This window comes from Microtus pennsylvanicus, chromosome 2, assembly GCF_037038515.1.
Source record: "Microtus pennsylvanicus isolate mMicPen1 chromosome 2, mMicPen1.hap1, whole genome shotgun sequence".
Classification (NCBI taxonomy): Eukaryota; Metazoa; Chordata; class Mammalia; order Rodentia; family Cricetidae; genus Microtus; species Microtus pennsylvanicus.
The window spans coordinates 58,245,729-58,265,194 of NC_134580.1; the positions used below are offsets into that span (position 1 = coordinate 58,245,729).

The 19,466-nt window shown below is 39.1% G+C and overlaps 1 protein-coding gene across 2 annotated transcripts in view; it reads left to right on the top strand.

Moving 5' to 3' along the window:
• Rspo2 (R-spondin 2) overlaps positions 1 to 4,764 on the top strand; it is a 130,864-nt gene extending 126,100 nt beyond the window's left edge. For both annotated transcript variants that reach the window (XM_075961066.1, XM_075961065.1), the window contains exon 6: positions 2,866 to 4,764. In XM_075961066.1, the coding sequence (XP_075817181.1) occupies positions 2,866 to 2,981 (116 nt within the window). In that variant the 3' untranslated portion in view covers positions 2,982 to 4,764. The remainder of the gene's footprint in view (positions 1 to 2,865) is intronic.
• Positions 4,765 to 19,466: the final 14,702 nt, after the last annotated feature.

Consider the following 19,466-nt stretch of genomic DNA (forward strand, 5'->3'; position numbering starts at 1 on the left):
AGGATTTCTGCCTCCTCCCCGCAACCGCCTCCCATTTCCCTCCCCCTCCCCCGATCAAGTCACCCTCCCTCATCTGCTCGAAGAGCAATCAGGGTTCCCTGACCTGTGGGAAGCCCAAGGACCGCCCAGCTCTATCCAGGCCTCCTAAGGTGAGCATCCAAACTGCCTAGGCTCCCCCAAAGCCAGTACGTGCAGTAGGATCAAAAACCCACTGCGATTGTTCTTGAGTTCTCAGAATTCCTCATTGTCCTCTATGTTAAGCTAGTCCGGATTTATCCCATGCTTTTTCAGACCCAGGCCAGCTGGCCTTGGTGAGTCCCCGATAGAACATCCCCATTGTCTCAGTGTGTGGGTGCGCCCCTCGCGGTCCTGAGTTCCTTGCTCGTGCTCCGTCTCCTTCTGCTCCTGATTTGGACCTTGAGATTTCTGTCCCGTGCTCCTCTGTCTCTGTTTCCTTTCATCGCCTGATGAAGGTTAATATTCATGAGGATGCCCATGTGTTTGTCTTTGGGTTCACCTTCTTACTTAGCTTCTCTAGGAACATGCATAGAAGAACAAGTTTAAGCAAGGAATGGTAGTTTTCTTCTCCATTCGCTTAATTTCTTTTTTTTTCTTTTTTTTGCTGTCAATTCTTTATATTTATTTATTTAAGATTTCTGTCTCTTCTCTGCCACCGCCTCCCATTTCCCTCCCCCTCCCCCAATCAAGTCCCTCATTTGCTTAATTTCAATTGACTCTTAAGAGCAATGCCAAGATTTATATAAAGGAACAGTAAACTAAATGAATTTTTAAAATACACTCAGCAATGATTGTTTTGAGCTTCAGATATTTGTTTATTTAGGGACCATGTAGAACTGAGAAATTTTTGTAAAACTTTGTAATTGACACTTCTCTTTAAATGTGCCGTTTTCTCTTAAGTTCTTTGTACTCATCAGCCCTGTCTTCATTGGAGATAATGGACCTACGTAGTTATAACTTCACAGCTGCTTGGATTAATGGTGTCTTGGACTAGGGTTTCATTGGGTAGGATTAACTATGTTTAAAGATGGCAAAATGCCATTATAACATTAATGCCAAATTTTAATGAGAACCAGAAGTTAACTTCAAGGACCTTTATAATTTAATATGGGGGCATGATCATGTTCTCATTATTTTAATGTAGTGTCTATTAAAATAAGTTTATCTTCTTCCTTGATTTTTATTTTAACCCAGGCATCATTTGTTGAATGTTGATGGTGTTTCTGTCACTTTGCTGGGCTATTGAAGTAAAACCACTTCCCTTCCTCAACCTGAACAGTGACCATTTGATCAGAAATCTGAAGGAACGGGAAATACTTTCCTTAATTTAGGAAATTTAAGTGTTCTCTTTGGTTTCCTAAGACATGTATCTCCTTTATCTCTTGCTTTTTTTAAAATTTATTTCATGTGTATAAATGTTTTATTCTGCATGGATGCGTGTGTACTGTGTGTTTACCACATGTGGAGGTCATTGTGAGCCACCATGGGAACTGAACTCAGTTCCTCTGCAAGAGCAGCAAGTTCTCCTAACCACTCAGCCATCTCTCCAGCTCCATCTAGTTTATTTTTAAGTTAGCCACCTTTTCCATTTTGGGGTTGTAATGAAAAGGATTGGGGCACTGAATTTCATATGTATAGGAAAATTGAAGATCATTGGGTGGATGCTTAGCTAAATGTTCCATCAATACAGATTGCTTTGGTATCTGATTGCTTAAGCCTACAGAAGTAGAACATGAGTTTTGTATGAAACTAGAAGTACGGCAGGTAGCAGATACTTGGTAATTGGATTTTTTTCTAGAGCAGTCCTTCTGTGATGACTTCCAGTAAAATGTAACATTTATGAAGTTCCCCCTTTTTTCTAAGTGTGTCACTTTTCTATATGAAAACAGTGAACCAAACCCAAGTGCTTCCAGTTTCTTTCTTTCGTAATCTTGTGTATACATGTATGTAAAGAAATGTTGAGACCTTCTATTTTTCGTAATCTTGTGTATATATGTATGTAAAGAAATGTTGAGACCTTCTAAAGTGTAAAATACAAATCACAGCCAGAAGATGGAAGATATAAAAGATGGCAGAGGAGAAATTGTATCCAATAGCCTCTGATGGAGAAAAATCTCAAGTATTCAGTTTGTGGTTCATGCTTCCTAGTGGCTAAGGAGAGAAACAGAAAGAACTTGGTGTGGTTTTCTGATAGTAAAACACTTGTTGGAACAAGCAAGCCTTCTTCTCAGTGTTAACGAAAATGACTTGTCTAGGCAAATTGGATAAGAAGTGATGAAACATATAATGAATGATTCCTCAAGAGTTTTTTTTTTAAATAGAAAATGAAAATAATCAATACAAATAGTTGTTTCATTCATTGGTCTGTAGAGAATCTGGTGGGGACAGTGTCAAAAACAAGACCCACCCTCCTGAAGAAGGGAGTTTGAGACTTCTGGAATATTTACCATAGAGAGAAGCTTATTTTCTTCTCACTGACAGACATGTGGAGCAGTTGAAAGAGGCAAAGGTGGCTACTAAAGTTAGCATTGTTAAAAGCAGGAGAATAAAAGCAAAATTTTTGTTGCACAAGGATATTTGTAAGACTGATCCGGCCTCTATTTAAATATGCCAGTTCCCTGTAGCAGGAAGATCTGTCTCTGTCCTTGACAGCGTATCCAATTTAGGAAATTATTATGATTTCATCAAAATTAATGTGAACAGGTTTCCCTTTGAGGCCGCCTTTTCCGTGGGTGATGTTTTCCAGATGGGCTTTGGACAAAATTCTTAATGTTTTGTATTCTCCTTCTTTGAGAAAGGAACTTGTCTGACATCCTCCATTTCCCCTCTTTCTTTATCCCATCCTAGGGAAGAGAACACCAAAGGCCAAGGAGAAGAGAAACAAGAAGAAAAGGAGGAAGTTGACCGAAAGAGCCCAAGAGCAGCACAGCGTCTTTCTAGCAACAGACAGAGCTAACCAATAAAATACAGGCAATAGCTGGGGAATTTTGAGGGGGATTTTGTTGTTGCTGTTGTTTATATTGCAAAAGTGCACAAAGCTACTCTCCAATCCACACTGGTGGAGAGCGTTCCCGCTGCTCTGACCAGTATCCGTTTTTAGTAACATTGCGAAGGGAAGTGCCCAAGCATGGTCTCTGGGTTATTTTTGCTTTGATTTGAATCTGGAGCCTTGTAATAGCAGGAGCTTCTTGACCTCATCAGTGGGAGCTGTTGCATGTACACTCCTGTGATGTGTCCTAAGAATCGGCCCCAGGCACGGTGAACCTGCAGGAGGCATGCAGCTATAGATCACCACCAGAGAATGCACCTGTGCCTACGTTCCTGTGAGAAAATGCAGAAGCGGGCAAGCGCTGTTTCTCGTGACTTTTGTTTCTCGCATTGAGCATCCTCAAAGACAAGTGGGAGTGGAAATAAGGCGAAGTGTCACCGCCCAAAGTTCCCATCATTGGTGACTTGAAAATGATCTTGCGATGAGACTGCTTTTAGCTAGGGGCATTCTGTGGAAATTCCTGCTAGATTTCAGCCTCGCGCTGACATGTACACATTCTGCTGAGCTATCTGCAAAGCTCCATCCTGTATATTTATGCTTTTTGTGTGTAACTGGTCATACCTGATGAACAAGATGTCACTTTGTTTCTAATGGTTCCTAACCATGGTCTGGTACATGACTGTTCGAACTGTTCTAGTTTTGAAAATTGACAAAGGTTTTGTTGCCATTTGGTTTCTTCTGTTTGTATTATTTTTTGATGGGGGTGGGGTGGGCTTGTTTCTAATTGTAAGTTTAGGATAAGCTAGTTTGTACATAGAGTCAAATGACTGACGTAAGAATATCAACACATATAGAACTTCCCCAGTTTGTATCACACGTGCACACACACATGCGTGCACACACACACACACACACGAGTAAGCAGCATGTAGCATCTTGCTATCAGAAGCCCAACTCGTTCTGAGTCCAGAAAGTGGACTTATGAAACACAGCTGAAAACAAGAAGACTTCTGTGCAGTTACTTGTATTTATTACACAATTCCCAGTTTCATTTTTTTTCAGACTTAAAGTAATTCATGACAATCAATGATAGGTCAGCTGGGAAAATTTTTGGGTCACTGGAGTCACTGGGGAAGCTGCTATCATGAAACCACCCAGAAAGTGAAGGAGAAGATAGCGGGCTTCCCACAACTGAAAGTCACATTGCTCGTTTCTCCATGGAGCCAGGATGCCTTACACTAGAAGGAAGAACATGACGGAGGCTACCCAGCCAACTCACACAATGGTGATGTTAAAAACATCCCTTGTCCCCCTTGGGTCAATCAGTCCTTTGTTTTATGAATTGGCAGGCTCTAAGTGCATTATCTTCTTGGCTGATTCAGGAGAAACTTAGAACAAACGAAGTTGTAGAGTTTTGAGGAAACAGCCAAAGCAAGGTAAAGCCTTTTCCTCACCTTGCCTTGGTAAAACTACCTCTTCAGCATTTTGTTGAGTCAGAAACATCTTTCTGATATGTATAGATATCATAAGCTTCATTATGAAAATATTGATGCAAGATAAGCCATATATGAATGTTGTATTCAACCTTAGGGCTTGCACTTAATCCTAAAGTGTTCCCATCCCTTCATGTCTATTCCCACTATATTCCTATTTACTAAGTGGGGAGGGGTCTCCTTAATATCATACTTCATTGTTAATAAGTCAATGCTTGTTATGTTTCTGGGCTGTTGTTTTTGTGCATTAAAAACTCAAAAGTTGCTTTTGGACTATTTATTTTTGCTTTAATAGTACAATTACAGAGAGGTGCAATGCTTCACCAACACTACTGCCTGCTTGTGACCCATAAACACATGAGCAAATATATTGATAACAGTGTTTAGGATACTCATTTCACTAAAAATTATTGCAAAGTAGTAGAAAATGGGATTTTCAGACCTAGACTGCCTATGTCCCAATCTAGCCTAAGTACCCAGAGAGAAATTATTAGCTCTCCCTGGGTTCTTATCTAGGAGGGCATTAAGAGATGTACTAGGTGATTAACAGAATGCATTAAGAGATGCACTACACCCTGGTCCCTTTCTCCCTTCTCCACTCCTCTCCCACCCTCCCACTCTCCCCCCATACTACCAATTTACTAAAGGAGATGTCATCTACTTCCCCTTCCTGGGGGGATCCATGTGTGTCTCTCTTAGGGTTCTTCCTGTTTCCTGTCTTCTCCGAGGTTGTGGATTGTAGGCTGGTTATCCTTTGTTTTATATCCGATATCCACTTATGTGTGAGTACATACTGTGTAGTATCTTTCTGTGTCTGGGTTACCTCACTCAGGATAGATTTTTCTAGTAGCCGATGTCAATAGGTATTGGACAGGTCGAGTTGGTAAAGGACACCAAGAGGGAGAGCAAGGAAAGAGATTCCTTGAAAGAGGGAGCCATTGTGGTATTAGGAAAAAGCCAGGCACTAGGGAAACTCCCAGGAAACCACAAGGATGACTCCAGCTAAAAATCTAAGAAATAGTGGAGAGGGTCCCTAAACTGCCCTTCCCCTGTAGTCAGATTGATGACTGCCTTAATTGTCATCATAGAACCTTCATCCAGTAACTGATGGAAGCAGATGCAGAGATCCACAGCTAAGCACTGGACCGAATTCCTGGAGTCCAGTCATAGGGAGGAATGATATTGTGATCAAAGGGGCCAAGTCCATGATCCACAGAAAACAACTGACTTGCGCTAGAGGTAGCTCACTGACTCCAGACTGACAGCTTGGGAAGCAACATATGACTAAACTAGGCCCTCTGAAAGTGGGTGAGAGTTCTGTAGCTTGGGCAGATTGTGGTGCTATTAGAGTGAAACCAGTGTTTATCCCCAGCATGATCTGGCTCTTTGGAGCCCACTCCCCACAGAGGAATACCTTGCTCCACCTACATACAGTAGGGAGGGCCTTAGTTGGGCCTGCCTCTAATGATGTGACACACTTTGTTGACTCCCCATGGGAGGCCTCACCTTCTCTGAGGACTGGATGGGGGGTGGGTTGGGAAGTAGGTGGGCTGAGTGGAATGAAAAGAGGGAGAGGGAACTGGGATTGTTATGTAAAATAAGATTGTTTTAAAAATAGAGATACTACAGCCCTCTATATCTGCAATATAATGCATTATATAGTAAACTCAACTGTGTATCACAAATATTTGAAAAAACATTACATTATATCCATACTGAACATGTTTACTTTTTATCATTTCCTAAACTTAATATATTTAGCAACATTTAAAGATAACACTTATGCATATTAGGTATTTTTGATATTTTTAGTGTATGGACAGTTTGTACACATAGTAAATTATGTGTAAATATAACACAACTTGCAGAATGAGCATCTTTGGGTTCAGGTGTCTGCAAGAGCCTCTCGGAGCTAATGTCGTAAGGAAACCAAGACATCCTTATCCACACTGAGTTAAGAAGCTGATGATATATAGTGTTATCACTATAGTAGATTATTAAGCATTATACCAGTTATTACCCATTATTTCTCCCATTGACTAAGATTCTTTTAACAAAATAGAACCTAATTTGTTCATTGGTAGAGAATTTTGCCAGCATCCATAGTATTCTAGTTCCCATCTCCAATACTGCAAATAAATAGTTGAATAAACATTTATGAAAGTATCAGACAGCTTCAATCTATTGAGTCACTCCTAGACATTGATTAAGTTTTATTCTTATGGGCATTTATTTATACCCACTTATTTCTGAGTTTCCTTGTCAAAACATATATAAATCTAAAACTGAATTTATTACTATTTCAAACCAAACTCGATATTTCATATGGACTCTAATATCAAGGAAATATTAATTACACACTCCAATGAGTTACCAAGACAAGACAGAGTGGAGCAATAGCACCAAGCCACAATTATGCTTAGGGTGAAGAGGATTTGAGGGGCTCTTCTGTCTACAGTTATATTCTCAGCTATAGGTTTAAGCTTTGGGGTGATGGGGGGCTTGATATCTAGACTTTGGAAATTCCACCTTTTCCTCAAATCCTCTTCACCCTAGGCATAATAGTGGCTTGGTGCTATTGCTCCACTCTGTCTTGTCTCAGGTATAGAACTTCTTAAGCCGGCCTCCCGTAATGGTAGTATATTTTCATTATGAACATTTGGCCTCCATTTCTGTCTTAACACGACTAAAAATGTGTATGGACTGTTTGTCTTTTAAGAGTAAAATCCTGTGGACAATGTTTGCAGTGCCTTTGTTTTCTGGGTGACTTACTAGTACCATGTGATAATTTCCAGACTGAAGTTTGATAACATTATGAGTCCCTTTGCGGTGGAGATATGTGTTAATGGCAGGGATATCGAGGAGAAATCATTATAGGTGTGTTTTGGCATGAGACCTAAATGATGAACAGGACTTTTCAAAAGAACAGCATAAGTAATGGAAGGCACCAGTATAATGGTCCTGAGGAACGAACAAGATGAAGATGGTCGGAGTGAAGAAGAAAGAAAGGATAAAAGTATCGTAGGAGGAAGGTGGAACAAACAAAAAGACAGGAATAGAGAAGACTCATGAAGTCTGGGGAGAATCACTGGATTTTTGTACTGCTTAAGCAAAAGAGAAGTGTGCTCGGATTTCTGTACACGTTTTTCCAAATCTTCTGTGTGAAAGGTAGATTTTTAGAGGGAAGGCATGGAGACAAGATGTTTAGGCCTCTTGTTCCAAATAACAATATTTATGGGACAGAACTGGCAATAAATGAGTCTTACTTTTCATTTTCTGAACTTGAAATGGTATTAGGTAGCTAAGTGGACACAGTAAGTAGGCAGCTGGTTATAAATATAGACATGAGGGCAAGGTCAAGGCCAGAATATAATTTGGGAACATACTGGGATGTAGCTTGTTCTTTGAATTATAGACCTTCGTGTCTATGAAAGAATACAGATAGGAGAACAATGGCTTCAAGGTATTTAAACCTTCAATCTCAACCAGAGGGTGGGATGAAAATAAACAAGAAAAGGTATCCTGAGAGGAACACCAGGAACAGTTACTAAGCATGATCAAGAAGAATCATACCGGGCATTGTAACCCACATCTATATAATCCTAGCATTCACAAGCTTAGGAGACTGAGATTGGCCAAGATTTCAAGGCTAGCCTTAGATGTTTGAGGCCTGCCCCAGCTATAGAAGACCTATCTTTATAACAAGGTGGAGTTCAAGGCTTTATGTGGCTACGTTCTCTCGTGATTTATAGTAAAAATATTTGGAGAAATAAGGATCATTAGAAAAATGTAATAATGTAATAATTGAAGGTTTGTGTCTTCTCAATTTTATTTCGGAACTATATACTCCAAGAGTGAAATTTACCAATAGCTTACAATCCCTTGAAAATGGTTCTGATAATAGAGAAAACATAAAGTATGTCAATGCTTAAAACACTTGGAAACTACTCTTCACATAAATGTGATAATGATACCTAATTTCAGGTTACCATATCATCTACCAATTTCATCCACATTTATGATGAAATAATTATCTCAATGGCTCTACAAAGGTTTTTCTTTTATTGCTTTCAAAATCAATAAAATTTATCAAGTGAGCTACAAAACAAGCATTCTGTGAATTATAGGTCCTTGAGTTTGTAATTTTCAGCAATGAGGATTTCTCAAACTTGTAATTATTGAGTTACTTTGGTAGCAGCTCTCTGATGTGAGCGCATACATGTCTGAACAGAATTAGGTAGTGCATATGCACGCAATCATAGTGTTTAACTAAAAGCATGATCATGGTAAAAGTACTTCTTTTTTCCATGGGTTTCTATGTAAAATAGAACAAATGAAAGCTTTAATTACTTGCGTCTCAATTTTAAATTAAATAAATATGTGTTATTGTTTCCCCATCACACATGCCTCTCCTGGCTATATTCTCTCTTGTATGTGATATCTGGATAGCATCTGTGGTAAAACCTAGGAGAACTGGTTCCCTCTTCTCTTATCAATGACTATTCCCCAACCCTGTTGCAGGTAGATGGTCCTTTTGTCTGATTTTAACCCATGGGGTTTCAGGCGAATTGTATGCATCCACATGAGAGCTAGTATGGAATAGCGAGCTGGTGCACCTTCTGCATGGTATTTGCTCCTTGGGCACAAACACAGGTCCATGGGGTAAAATAAGTCTTTTTAAGTTACTGTATGGAAGAGAATTGGCTCAAATAGTTGTCCAAGATAACACAAATAAAATGTCAATATTTGCTTTATTGAACTTTCATGGCCCTACATTGCTCCTTACCTTGAGTCAACACCTTCATCATGGACATCAGAATGGTGAGAACTATATTCTTGTTCTCAAATCCTTCTAGTCTTGAATCTTCTTTCATGACAATCTAAGAAATCAACCTATGGACTTTCACAGGGATCCAGAGAGCTATGACCCCTTTAAGGGAGTATGCAGCCCTGACTTACTAATACCTTCCTCTAAACTGCTGCAGCAAATATAAGTGGAAGCAATATTTTTAAATAAAATATTTCAGCTTTTCTTCAACAATTAAGCAATTATTTTGTTTATTCCAACAACTGAGCTGTAGCCCCTTGAAATGAGACCCCATGCATCTAGTGTGTAGTAGCTATCCTGCGAATGTTTTGATTAACTTAACAGGATTACTTGTTTGTTTGGTAATGGTTCAGTATTTCCTTGCAGCCTACAATCTTGAGAAGAAAGCTTTTTAAAATTACATTTAGTTGTGTGTGTGTGTGTGTGTGTGTGTGTGTGTGTGTGTTATGGAATGCTTGTGGAGGTCATAGGACAACTTATAGCAGTCAGTTGTCTCCGTCAAACATGTGGATCTCAGGAATCAAATTCAGATCATCAGGCTGGGTGGCAAGCACTTTTACCCACTGAGCCATTTTGCCAGCCCAAGAAGAAAATTTTATGAGTGACAGGAACACTATTGCATTTTTTTTGTTGTTATTTGAGACAAGGTTTCTCAATGTAGCCATAGATATCCTGGAACTTGCTTTGTAGATCAGGTTGGCCTTGAATTTACAAAGATCTGCTTGCCTCGGCCTCCCAGGTGCTGGTATTAAGGTTATACACATATCCAGGTTACATTTGTTTAAAAGATGAGATTGTTACACTATGAATTATATTCACGTACGTGATTATAATTATCCTACTATGACTTTGCCCCATGTTAAAAAGAGCAGGAAGGGGAGCCAGGGGCATCGTGTTAATTGCCTTTGTAACAATTTATCAAATGATAAATTCTGTGTGGTGTACAAACTGACACATGGTCAAAGTTTAACCAAAGTAAAACATCTGTTTTAAGTGACCCCTAATATTGTGATGAGCTGAGTGACTTGAGAGGGACTGCCGTAGGTTTTATTACCACGTGGAGATGCGTTACACTTGCCCATCTTCATTCACAAGTCGCACACAGTGATGTATGGTAGCATTAAGATCCATCATCCCCACACCCATGGGGAAGACACGGCTCTTGTGTGTGTTTTCAGCCTTGATCTTATCTCTTTCTGACTCTCTGCTTCTTTAGTGCTGCCCACCTATGCCTGTCTCTGACAACATAAATGATTTTCTCTTGGACTTGTTGGCAGATACCCCTAGAAGTTCTTTGTGTTCTACATTAGTAGATTTGTACTGAGCAATCGTGAGCACTGGGCAAATGGAAAAAGGGAGCACCAGGCTTCAGCTCCAAGTAAACCCCCTTTATGAGCATGTGCCGGGGTGCACGTTAATAATGCCAGCGCCCAGGTGGCCAAATTTGTGTCCACCGTCTTGATCTGATAATACAGGGCAGGAGGATGAATTGGTAATGACCCAGGCTCAAAACAGATGGTGACTCCCTGTGTCTATGTTGTTGAAAAGCTACAAAGAGGAGACATTAAGTATGTGTCTTTAAATTTAAATTAGCGTATTTCAAAAACACAGGCTGTTGAACTTTGAAAACAGGGTAGCTGAATGTGTTTCATCTTATAGGTTTGAACTTTTGTGAGCTTGGGGAAGAGCAACAGACAAAATGGATGGTATGTTCGTTACCCTTTCGTTAGCTCCTTCGGATCAGTGGCACACCACTATAATTAGGAGCTTGTGTGCAGTTCTTTGTCATTAAATTTGCTACACCCTAATTATGGATGTTTAGAACATTCAAAAGACCACCATCTAAAAATTGGCATCCATTATTAAATATATTTCCTCAGGTCAGATGAATTTTCTTTTGCTCCATAATGCGGATTGAGTTCTGTGCTAAGTGATTCGTCTTAAAGCATTTTGTTAATAATTTACCCAAACAATATTTTATCAAAATGCACTAAATTGCATAATATCCTCCTGACTGAATGTGTTCTTGGGATGTGAGGAGGTATTCGAGTTTGAACTTTCCCAGGGATGACTATTCCTTTGATCTGCATTCAGAGACAAATAAAACCTCTGCTGAAAGTCAATCCAAACATATCTTAGAATGATTTGGGGATACGTTACCACAAACTCACCCTATGATTCTGTAAAAGTCTGGGATGATTTAATGTAAAAGTACGTAAAAATGGGTAGAGCTGAAGACTGGGTACAATTTATGAGTCATTCCAGAATCTGGTATACCGAACTCCCTCAATAGAGTAACAGGAAAATGGGACTCAGGCAAAAGCAGGATAAGAGAGGCTCTCTTATCAACACCGTGTCTCATACCTGTGCTAAGTCTAGAGAAACCATCCATGTTCTTCCTTGGAAATTGAAGTGTCCAAATTCAAATCTGCTTCAGCTGATCTTGGATGTACTTTGAGTTTTTCCCAGAGTACCGGGATTTCTCACTGGGGCCTATCCCATACTACTCTGTGGACAGACCCATAAGTCTAGGTCTAGTTTTCTTCCTAGGATTCATATCATCACTCTCATTTCTTATGAGTTTCAAAACTAAATGGAAGGGAATGTTTCTATTATCTTTTTCTATCTTTTGACATGAAAATGTGGTTCTGTTTAATCACCTTGAATGCATTGATAATAGCATGAAGTAACATGCAGTATCAAGCCATGTGACTGGCTTTAAGGGTGATGACTGGATTTCAAACATTCTTTATTATTTTCTAAATGTGTTGCCTTTGGATGATGCTTCAGGTCTTGTACTGAGCATTGGGAGGGGACACAGGATATAATACCTTGCTCAAGCTCTCAGGAAACTTGACATTGATTTACCCAATAGGGCTGGAGAGACACATGGGGCTCTTGGAGCACAAAGTGGCAAAATTACAGCTATGTAACTATACTTCAATAACATGCAGAAAGATTGTACTAGCATTTCTGACAAGGCCAGTCTTCATTAAAAACTACCATTCTAATGTCGTCCCTACGGCGAGGATGTACGACCTTCCTCTACTTAAAGATGGTTGCATGTGAAACTCTAGACTGACTAGATGGTCTTTCCCCATTACACTGGTCCCTAAGTAATATCGTTTCTCAGACTGGCAGAAAGAAATAGGTGCCATGTTTAACATCATAACATCAAAGATGTTCATAATTCCTCTTAGAGATTTCAAATATAACCGAAAATCTTTCATGGTCTTAAATATGATCTTTTATAGAGATAAAATTTAAGCTCATATCTTTAATAAAGTTATGTTATACAAACTGACATTTTAATACTATTTTATGTTAATACTCCCATGTTATTGCAGGATTATTCACACCAGCCAAGACATGCACATCCTAATTGTTCATTGCCTGAAGAAAGGGCAAAGAAAAATGTTTGCATTTACACAGCGAAATACTAATCAAACATTAAAAAAAAGCAAAATCCAGTCATATGTGACAGACAACACATATGGATGTAGCAGTCATTGTGTTAAGTAAAATACAGCAGGCACCAAGGGACAAGTACTGCAGCTTACTTATGTGTGGAAACTAACAAGGGAGAGAACGAAGGTGGGTATGAGGAGCTAGACGAGGGGATGGGAGCACAGTAAGCTCTAGAGTCACATAGTTCAGTGCAGTCACCACATCAAGAGTTCAATGTGAGTTTCAAAATAACTGCAAAGCAGGATCGGGAAAGTTCTTAAATATTAATAAATGGAAGAGCAACTGGTTAAGGTTGTGAGTGCCAGTTATTTTGATTTAGTCATGCATGGTACGTGGGAACTGTCAAAATAACACACTGCACCCTAAGCATAATGTATAATTATATGAAGCTAATATGCAAAAATATTGGGTTATTGTTGTAGGAAGGCTGCTTGGCTGCTTGTTTCCTGGACACCCAAACTTCCAAAATAATCACACAGAAACTGTATTAATTAAATCACTGCTTGGTCCATTAGCCATAGCTTCTTATTGACTAACTCTTACTTCTTAATTTAACCATTTCTATCAATCTGGGCATTGCCAAGTGGCTATGGCTTACCGGGTAAAGTTCCGGCATCTGTTCTGTGGCGGGGCTACATGGCTTCTCACTGACTCTGCCTTCTTTCTCCCAGCATTCAGTTTAATTTTCCCTGCCTAGTTAACTTCTGCCTTGCTATAGGCCAAAACAGTTTCATTATTTATTAACCAATAAAAGCAACACGTAGACAGAAGGACCTCCCACACCAGGCTGTTTTACATAAAAAAGAGCAAAAGATGTTTCATAATCTCTTCTCCCAAAAGAACAACTGCCCTTTAACATTTCTGGAATATTTCTGCATTTAAACATAATTGTGCATTAACAAGAACAGAACCACAGACTGTGGATGCATCTCAAGGGTAAAGCCCTTGTCTGTCTTTAAAAAGGTCTTGCGTTCAATTTTTACCTCTACACTTATAGAAATAAATTAGAGTTATGCTAATTTAAATATGATTTTATAGTTATAATGCACAACTGTTTAAAATTTATCATAGAATTCATTTGTATTGTTAACATGATACAGAGACTTATTATTTTAAAACAAATCATTTATTGCATGCTTAAACTGATTCCAATGCTATCAATCCATGCACAGAACTGGAGCTAGAAGTTTAGGTTCTGCCCTCAAATGATTCCTTCCTCCCTCCCATTCTCCATGCCTTTCTCCTTTTTTCTTTCTTCCTTTTTTGCCCCTTCTCTTAATTCTTTAAAGCTTTAAAAAATCTTGATTATGCATATGTTTATGCTTGTATGTATGTGCTTATGAATGTAGGTGTCCTTGGTAGCCAGAAGTGGGTGTCAGATCCTGTAGCACTGGAGTTACAGGTGCTTGCGAGCCACTCCGAGTGTGTGCGGGGAACAGAACTCAGCTCCTCTGCATGGGCTGTGCACACGCACACTCTTAACTAGGGAGCCGACTCTTTAACTCTCAAATGGCCATTTTCCAGAAAAGATCAAAGACTTGTATATGAGATCTGTTACATAACTCGTGTTACATAGCCTCTGATAAACAAAAATTGCAGAGAAAGACGTATTTAAAAATTAGGAATTTTAAGAAAACCCCAGTGTGGCATTAAAACCAGTATCAGTCATGAAAACTGTGCCATCCCATGGCCCCATTCCCATTAAGTCAGCCCTAGATAGAAGAGTAATTTTAAATCAGACCTGGATGGTGAGTGCCTTAGGCGAACAGGGTTTTATGCTGTCCCAGGAACACAAGGGACTTGTGCTTCCATCTGGACAGTCTGTGTGGCTTTAGCAACAGCATGGAGAAACCAAGAGAGACCTGACTGCTGTTAGCAAAACGTGACAGCCCAAGAATCACACCTGGGAAAAAAGGAAAGAGAAGAAAAAAAGAAAAAGAAAAGAAAAAAGAAAACCACAACAAGCAAATAAAAAAATACTTATGTTGAATCACATAGAACATGTTGTTTCTAAAACAGAATCCAACGTTTGGAGAGGGCAGTCATTTTTATACATGAAGAATTATGGAGCCCACATAGCGTTCAACACCAAATGTTTGTGATTTTGTTCTCTAACTGTGGGAGCCAAAGAAACTCATACTACACTCTTTTTTTGTGTGTTCTAACCCAGTCAAGACAATATAATTCTAAGAAAGCAAATGAAACTTATTCCAGGACACGACATCAATCGTTTTTTTTTTATATACTTTCTTTTTATTTTTTCAATAAGAGTGAACAGACCAACAGGCCTGGTGGCTTTTCTTATTTGGAGTAACTTCAATGTCTAAAAGTTGCTAAGTAACACTTTTAATAATAAGAGATTTCAAGGCCAGAAGATTAATGATCCATGACCCCATTTAAGAGAAATATGAGTGCATCGTGAGGCAAGAGGGCTGAACACAGTCATGGGAACTTGGGGTAATGTGTTCATAGCTTCATTTTCTCTGCTCTTCATAGTGGGTCTGGCTGGCATGGTGCTTCTTTATTAGACCATTTGTGGAGATCATCCCCTCATCTCAAATTCACGAATAAGGACATGAGAAAAGTGCAGAGTAACCACTGCACATCAATTATTATTTTGAAAGTTAGTTCTAGATCTGATAGAAACATATGTCTAAAGCCAACTGTGACTTACAGCTCGTGGCTACAACCCTGTATGTCTGGAGTGGAGACTTCAAAGGAGCAAACAGCTTCTGTGGATTAGTGTCCATGAGAGCTTTAAGGGTAAGTAAAACCCTTGACTGGAGTTAAAAAAAAAAACTGGCACTGGCTCATTCTGCTGAAAGCACAAAGCGTTTTAAGGGGAACATATCACCCTTTAAAATAAATGACTAATATCTGTACAAAAGAAGTAAGTCGTTCATCCGAGAAGCATCTTCGGGGCAACGTAGAGTCCAATATTGCCAGGTCAGTGCAGCCCACATCCTCCTCTCTTCCCCATGGCCTCTGATTGCCAATCATAAGAAGAGATGGAAGAGCTGGGAATATTTTAGGGACTCAGAAAGAAGCCCCCAAGGGTTGTTCATTTTGACCCAAATAGGAAAGGTTGGGTTTCCAGAACTAGCTTTTTTCTTCCTCTTCCTCTTTCCCTTCCTTCTTCTTCTTTTCTTCCTCCCCCTCTTCCTCCTCCTCCTCCTTCTCCTTTTTCTTCCACAAAAGAAATATAAATTACTTAAAACTGGTGCTCTGGTGTTTCATAATCTCTGTGGTAAACTCAGAGAGTTCTTACTAGAAAGAGAAGTTTCAATATCTGGAGGAGTTGCTGCATAGATAATTATAATTTGTCCCACTCTGAACCCCAGGTTCCTCATACGCAGGACAGTTTGACAGCCTATTGGGAGTATTAGAAAAGTCGGTGAGCAAAAAAGATACTTCCTATGTAGCAAAAAGAAATTAATGAACACACAGAGGCAAATGATGCTGAATAAATACAGCATGTTAACTGTGTCAGAGATCTTTAGAGCTCGGGCCAGCCTCACTCATGGCTGACCAGACCTCATGGTGAATACTTGCTGAGCAAGTGATGACTTCCCTTCTTTTTAAACAGTGCCTGATACATTACCCTACATTTGTAGGTCTGTATTGTAACATTCATTTATAAAATGGAAATTTTATGCATTTGCTCACCAACCATCCTATTACCAAATATACTCCTGAGGAATTCACATCCCAAGGCAATGGCTTCCAGGACAGCCATACTCAGAAGCCACGCTAGCTTGCACCCTCCTGGAAAACACTTCCTAGTTTCAGTTGTATTTCTGATCTGCAGGCATTAGTTATCATTGTGTCTCCACTCAGAACCTCTAGATTGGTTCTCATCTCTTTAGCACTTTAAAAAATATCTTAACATTCTAGATTTTAATGTCTCCTGTGAATAGCCAGCATAAGAAAGAAGAAGGAGGAGAAGGAGGGGAGGAGGAAGAGAAGGGGAAGGAGAAAGTAAGATGAAGAAGAGAAAGAAGAGGAGGAGGAGGAGGAGGAGGAGGAAGAAGAAGAACAAGAACAAGAAGAACAAGAAGAACAAAAAGAAGAACAAAAAGAAGAAGAAGAGATGGAGGAGGAGGAAGAGGAAGAGGAGAAAGAAGAACTATTATATAGCTTTCAGCTTTCAAACTTGAGGGGATATTTTTTATCAAGAGAAAAGTTGTGTAGTTGAAGCTAAAGGCAGCAAGGAGAATTATTGTTTTTAAGATTTTAAAGTTTCAAGTATGTTCTAGTAAAACGTTCATCAAAACCTGGCTCAGGGCTTAAAAACATTGCTGCTCTTCTAGAAGACTAGAGTTGCATTGCCTGCACCTATGTTAGGCAGCTCATACCACCTGTAACTCCAGTTTCAGGGAACTCAACATCCTCTGACCTTTTCAAGTACTGGCATGCATGTGTATGTACTCATACCAATGCATACAATGAATTGTATAATAATAAACACTCAATACACTCTAACAGATTTAAAAGTGAGGGTAATAAGGTAAGCTATTCTGATAGAAGGCACAAAGAAAATAGAAGTTGAGATTTCAATGAGCACTGAACATGCAAAGATGCTTGATGCCAGTGACAATAAGAAAATGTAAAGTCAAACCGTATTGGAGTGCTGTTCTGTAGTCTTTCTTATGAAAACATAGCATATAACTATGTCAAGAATTAGAAAATATAAGAATTTATATACTGCTGGTGACAATTTACATTCCTATGATCATTTGGTAATGTTCATAAAATGTAAAGTTTGCATATTTGATGATCCAGCAATTCCACTTCCCAATATACTCCTGAGGAATTCCCCCTCATGTGTTCATGACACCCTACATAGTAAAGCTTATAGTAACACTGCTGAAACAGCCTCATTAAAAATCTATCACCCAAAGCAGAAATAAATTATGGAATGTTCACATGTAGAAAAGAGGAATGGGAAAAACCTCACTTGCTTTATACCTACCAATCTGGTATTTCAGAGCTCTCAAATACGATGCTTACAGAGTTTTAAAACACACAAGCAACAGGGTAAACAAGCATAATGTCTGTGTATGTAATGAAAATTAGAAAGAGAAGTTGGGATGGAAAGATGTCAAGTTCTGTATGGCCGTTTCTTCTTTGGTGGGATATAGCAGGAAGGAAGGTAAGAGTTGGGTACATGACAGATTCCTTTATATTTTGATTTATTTCATCTCTGTAAGACTTTTACAAATTATTTAAACTTTTTATATCTGAAATACTCTACAATATATTTCTAAAACACAGGATATAACAAGGTTTTGGCTGAGTGTAATTAACCCCAAAGGCCTAAGGACCCTTCCAAGAAGAACAAAAGAGTTAAAAAGGAAGGTATGCACCCGATAAGAGAAAGCATGGCAATCCACTTCCCTTCATCTTTACTTTGAAGTTAATGCCCCTTGCAGCTTTTAATTTTTCTGAAATTTGTTTACATGGTTGTATAGTGCTAGCTGACAATAAGGTATTCAGGATTAAGGCCCGGTTCACTGAGAGCCTCATTCTGCATTCAGTTAGCACTCAGCACACAGCACGTATTTTGAATGTGCAGGGTTGGTGAATGAATAGGCAACAGCCGAGATAGGCAAATAAGACAGTATAGAGACAGCCTTGCTGTTTGTTTGGACTGCATTGACATCAACATGTAAAAGTCAGCACAGATGAGAAAAGTTAAATAAACAGAACGCTTACGTTCGGCTCCAAATTGAAAGGGGGCTGCATGCTCTATTATGGAGGCAAGATAGTTTCCTTTAAAGTAGTAATTATGAGAGATGATTCTAATTTGAAACTGGTTTTCTAATTGGTGTTTGGCTTTTAGAAATCTCACAGGCCTTTAATTTATATACACATTTTTTAACTCACATCGCTCACCCCTATCACCATCAAGCCCATTTTTCCCCTCAAGACAGGGCATATTATTCATATAAAAAGGGTCAAAGAATTAGCATTACCAACCAGAATATTATTTCTATGATCCAAAAATCTTTTAAAAATTGAAATTATAAATCTTTGTGCATGAAGTCATTAGTGTAATGAAGGGGTTTCCACTCTGTTGCCTGTGAACGTTTCTTTGAATGTCTGAATCAAAATAATAACCCTGACCCATGTTCTCTGTCTCCTTCCCCTGCCTTACTCCTCCTGGCAATGACAGATAGGCCTTCTGACTCTGTGGAGCATGTCTTCCCCAGTGTCCACAGATTTTAAAGATCTATTTTCAATTTTAATATAAATTTAAATGTGTGTGTACATGCACATGTGTGTGTGTGTATATATGTGCAAATGCCCAGAGTCTATAAAAGGGTGTCAGATCCACTAGAGCTAGAGTTACAGGGGCTTTGTGAGCCACCTGAGGCAGATACTAGAACCAAACTAGGGTCCTTTGGAAGAACAGCAAGTGTTCTTAATCTCTGAGCTGTGTCTCTAGGCCCTGAGATTCAATGTCTGAGTTGTGGTAATTCTGCCTGCCCTGTTAATGTAATAATATTTAGAAGATAGAAAGTCCCAAATAAATGCATGTTAACTGAAGGATTAATGGATTCAGTATTTCATTTCTTAGAAACTTTTAGCCAGATATTAGTTTTTAAATGTAAGTTGTTCTCTCTCTCTCTCTCTCTCTCTCTCTCTCTCTCTCTCTCTCTCTCTCTCT